The following is a 5,000-nucleotide window of genomic DNA, read 5'->3' on the forward strand; positions in this document are numbered from 1 at the left end:
TTTCAGGATTTGAGCGAAATTCTTCTAGGAAAGGCACAAAGGGACGCGTTTGGGACTTGATTTTCGTAATTTCTCGTAATATTTAAAGTTGTTTAATTGGAAGAAATTGGAAGAATTGGGCGGGAGACTTCGAGCTCCGGGATTTCAGCTGAAAACTTTTTCCGTCTATTTTGACAATTTTATTTTTTGTAAATACAAACATTCTCGAATATAGCTCTTGATTTGACTTTGCTTGGCTGAAAGAGTTGACGGAAAGGTTTTCAGACGAAAACGATCATTATCGTCTGACTGGAAAATCGACAATTCGCTCATAAATGGACAAAATTTCAGAAAACTTAAAAAAAATTGACGGAAAAAGTGCTAGTATGATGGTACCTTAAGTGTCACGAGCTGTGGGATTGTTAGTATTGTGGATAAAGCTGACAACTCGCTTACCATTTGGGCAATTTTTATTTCGGGCCGTGCTTGGCGATTCTGTACCGAGATACCGAGTGAGATTGGGTTAATGTTACTAAGAGTGAACCAGAGAGAAAGAGGGAAATCGCTAGCTATTTCATAGAGCATAAGACAGTCGGAAACTAGGCAGGTACAGCCGCTTTGGCCTCCTATTTACCATATGCCGCGTTCGGAACTCCTCGTCATGCTTGTTCAGGCAACTTGTCAGGACCAGCAGGACGAGGCTGCGTTTGGGACCTCCGAGACCCTCGCTGCCCAGAATGCAACCAGCTTGAAAGTAAACGTTAACTTGTTTATCAGACTAGTCTTTATTTTACATGCTGCATAGGTTTTGTACCTCCTTTAATGCATAGTTAACCCATCGCTGACAGGTAAAAATTTTGGCAGGTTGACGAGCACCGGCAGTTTGTGCGCCTGACTTGATGGGTAGTTTGCGAGCGACATATAGCATCTAAAAGCATTTATTTTGCTAAAATTTATAAATTTCAATTTTGAAGGTTTACCTTCATTATAGGTGCCATTACCTAAACTCTTTACCATGTGAATGAAGCCTAAAAGGGCAGTAAAATTACCAATCATTATCTTCTGGCTCCCTGTAACTACTTTTGTTTACATACAAATGATATTGTGAGGTCATCTCGTCCTGCTTTTTCAGCTTCGCAGGAGGGCGATATAGACAGCTTGTCCAGGGTGAGAAAGTAGAGGTTATGATGAACGGTCAAAACATCTTGTCCAACTTGTCTGGCGGGTAGTTCAGAATGCAGCATGATGTGCTAATAGAGGGGTGGGAGGGTTATAGGGGGTACATTCCCCTGTCAAGGGAATAAATAAGAGGTAGAAAAAATGGCATTAGGTTATTGGGTTTGTGTGATACCCTGGTTTTGTAATTTTGTCTCCGGAGAATACAACAAATGCCAACTCTTGGAAACAATTAACAACCAGGGAATAAGATAGATCGACGCGTGTAGTTAGAGAAAAAAGGACACTGCCATCTTATATAGAGTGGAAAAAATAGTGGGAAAGAACATGGTTTAAGCTGCGGAAGCCTTAGTCACCGCTGAATGATGAAAATATCATGTGCGTGGATCTTTCAAATTCAAAGTTGATGGGCTTCTTTACCTTGCAAAGAAAAACACAACACTGACCCTCAAATGTATTTTTGCGTTCGCGAACTAGGCGATGTATTATTACGCGCGTTCATTTCTAGCTAAAACACCGGTGAGAAATGTTGCATTTCCTGCGTTTTGTTAATTCTGGCTTATTTTTAAGACTTACAGTGGCATCGAAGAATAATTAGACTTTAGTAACGATCCCAGTTTTATATCTGATCCCGTCAAGAGCTCCAAATGGCGAAAAAGGTGATTAAGATTAAAGCAATTCCCTACGGTACAAAGAAACAATGAAAGTTTGACGTTTCCAGATATAACGGTATTTGGTTTATTATTTTATGGTGTGAATGCAGCTCTATCTTGCTGTACATACTGTATTGGAGAGAATGTATCCTGGTGGGGCTTGTCCGCCATCAACCCTCCCCTCGGGTAGTGCCCGAAGGTTATGCCTAGTCACGGCAATTTATATTGATATATTAGGTTGGCTTACTGGTACATACGTTTTTTTGGGGGGGTTGGAATGGGTGAATTCCCGTAGAGTTTTGCCGAGTGGGTTGGGTTTCTATAATTTTTGAATTTCAAAGATGGTGGTTACATCCATAGTTTCATTGGCCAATTTTAAGCGTTTTGTGTGCTAGTTTAACACATTTTTGATCGTTCTTTCTTATGTAAGCCTGTTTTACCGCATAATTTCCATGATATACTTCATGCCCTCCCCAGCTAACGGAAGGAGAAATGGTACTCAGTCTCCTGAATGATTCATTTGTAGAAGAAACAACACCAAAAATCGATGAAATCATAGGATTTCATGCAGAAAAACCTCAATTTCTTTTGACTTGGTCTCTGGGAGGGTGTGTTGCTCTCTGTAACAGTTACCCCAACCAGTTCTATCTTACCTAAAATATTCACTTTGCAAAGCCTACAAAGTTTCAGTCGGATGCTGAAGTTATCAAAATCCGGTAGAATGCTCCAGAATTTGGGTCCACATATATGCATTTGTTGTGCCCTTGTTTTGGTAGTCAGTCTCTTAACATAGGAGAACTTACCCAAGTGTTTAGAGAAAGGCAATTATCATTGTATTTAGTTTCCATGAATGAGTTTTTGGTATATCTGTATCTAATAATAGTGCGAGGATAAGGAAATCAAAGGGCACCCATAAAGATAGGTAAAGAAAATACTCGGTTATATGATAAGATCTGCACAGGCAAAGAAGGTCAGAAATGGTAAAAATAGGTTACGACAAATCCTGCGCTAAGACAGTCCACTCGTGCTCCCTTTCGCTAAGTTGAAAAATCACTCATGAGTACAAGTCCACGCGCAGCTTTCGAAGCAACTTCCCTCGGACTGCGCATTCAGGTCATGTGATGTCACTACCATTAGTATCATGATAACTACTAATAGTATTTTAAATCTTACAAATTACCAGATTACAAATATTTACAGATAGGCAGTTATGGTTTTTGGTTTTTAAATTTTTAATGAAAATTGAAAATGTTATTGGGCCTGGAATAGGTCCTTTTTGGAACTCCAAAATATACTGGTTGTTTTGACGTACTTTCGTTCATTCTTACTGATTGGGTCCTTTTACCTAAGTGCTCTAAACCAAAAGGTATCAATTCTGTGATTTACTACATTTAGGGAGAATTTGATGGTTAACACTGGCAAAAGCTTAAGAATAGGAAATATATTTGATGTCTGTCTTAAATTTCATCAGTAATTTGTAGTAGTGCTGATTCAGGATAACTTGCTTCTAAAACCATTTCATGTTTTGGATGATAGGTTATTGGCCTCTAGGTTATTTGTCAGTTGATTTGCTAGAATTTCTTCAAGAACTTAGGATAGTATAGGATGTATAGTAATAGGGCGATAGTTATTCACGTTGTCTATACCTCCTGACTTGAAAATTGGTCACTATTCCATGTTTCCAAAGTGACTGAAAAACACCAGTGACCAGAGGTGTAGATAATGACAGCTAAATAATGTGCAGTTGCAAGTAATTAAGGGATTAATGAAATGGTGCAAATAATACCTCTATTTCAGTGGGTTCAGAGCCTTCATATATAAGGGTTTATTTATAAGCACAGAAGTAAAAAGGAGCAAACAGCCCAAATCCCAAACTCGAAAAAATATTCACTAAAGTCACCAAAAGTATTAGTTTTCATTTTGTAATTTACCAAAAACCCTCCATATGGTTTATAATTGACCATAGAACCCCTATAGCAATCAAAACGAATGGGGATTCAGTAGAAGTCCAAAAGTGTGGAAACTAGGCTGTTTAGAAAGTCGAGGTCATATGCTTTGTGTTACCTACATTTATAATAAATATTTTCCTCAAATGTTTTTGAAAATCCTTGTGTGTAGTATTTGAACTTTTAATTTCTCTCTCCTACAGAGAAACCGCCAAGATGTCAGCGGATTTGTGTTGGCAGATTATTCGCAACAATCATGCCTACCTCGTCAAGAGGAGGGACATCAAGAAACCTTTCTCTTCCGTAAGTGTCTTTGGTATTAAGATTTGGTGAAGTACTCGGTGAAAGAAATTGCTTCTATATAAACATTTTTCCTATTCAAATTCTTAGTTTCTCTCAGTAAACGTCAATACAGAATGGCCTTTTTCTTTAAACGCAGGAAACCAACAACCTGAGGAATGTAAACAGCCCACGCTACAATGGTTTCTGCCGCAACAGGCTCATTGGTATTGAGCCCGCCTCTGATGGAAAGGGTATTGTGCTTGCTTTCAAGACCAGGAGGTACAAGGTAAGAGATGAAGAAGTTAATTTATCTAAAGTTTATGGATGTAAAATTTATATTACCCAAAACCATTGGACTGGTGACGCCTACGTGGTGTCCTTGTCAATAGGGTCTCGCCTGTTGCATGCTTGTGTCAGATTGAGGGTGAATCTTTGTACAAAGTTTTGATTTTCTTTTTGTCACCACTTTTTGATAAGTTACGGAATCCATCAATAAATTTTGTATTTAATAATTTCAGAACCAGCCAGCCAAGAACATGGTCAAGACCACCATTAAGTCTGGTCCCCGTAGAGCTCTGAACTCCATCCGGAGATTCATCCGCTTCAACCACTACAGGGGTGACTTGAAGATGGTATGTAGTGTTTTTTTGTTTTTGTTTTTTGTGAATTTTAGATTGGACTGTCAGAACAACATGGAATTAAGAACAATAACTTTTTATCTAGTCCGTGTAATATGTTGTCCAATGTTCCACTTTGAAGTGAATTTTCTATAAATAACCTTTTACTCTTTTTCCACAGGCTGCTCTTCGTCGTGCTTCTGCTATCTTGAGGTCACAGCGCGCCCAGCCATTCAAGAAGGTCCGTCGTGTGAAAAGGCACATCATTAAGAAGACTGAGTAAACTTTAAATTTTGAATAAAGGAAAGAGAAGAATTGTGGTTTTCAAAATCCTTAATCCTCTTATT

At 38.6% G+C, this 5,000-nt stretch overlaps 1 protein-coding gene across 2 annotated transcripts in view; it reads left to right on the forward strand.

The window, feature by feature from the left end:
• Positions 1-4,968, forward strand: part of RpL28 (ribosomal protein L28) — a 5,314-nt gene extending 346 nt beyond the window's left edge. For both annotated transcript variants that reach the window (XM_027351987.2, XM_070141676.1), the window contains exons 2-5: positions 3,958-4,057; positions 4,194-4,322; positions 4,555-4,668; positions 4,835-4,968. In XM_027351987.2, coding sequence (XP_027207788.1) covers positions 3,971-4,057; positions 4,194-4,322; positions 4,555-4,668; positions 4,835-4,936 — 432 coding nt within the window. In that variant the 5' untranslated portion in view covers positions 3,958-3,970 and the 3' untranslated portion in view covers positions 4,937-4,968. The remainder of the gene's footprint in view (positions 1-3,957; positions 4,058-4,193; positions 4,323-4,554; positions 4,669-4,834) is intronic.
• The last annotated feature ends 32 nt before the right edge of the window (positions 4,969-5,000 follow it).

This window comes from Penaeus vannamei, chromosome 28, assembly GCF_042767895.1.
Source record: "Penaeus vannamei isolate JL-2024 chromosome 28, ASM4276789v1, whole genome shotgun sequence".
Lineage (NCBI taxonomy): Eukaryota > Metazoa > Arthropoda > Malacostraca > Decapoda > Penaeidae > Penaeus > Penaeus vannamei.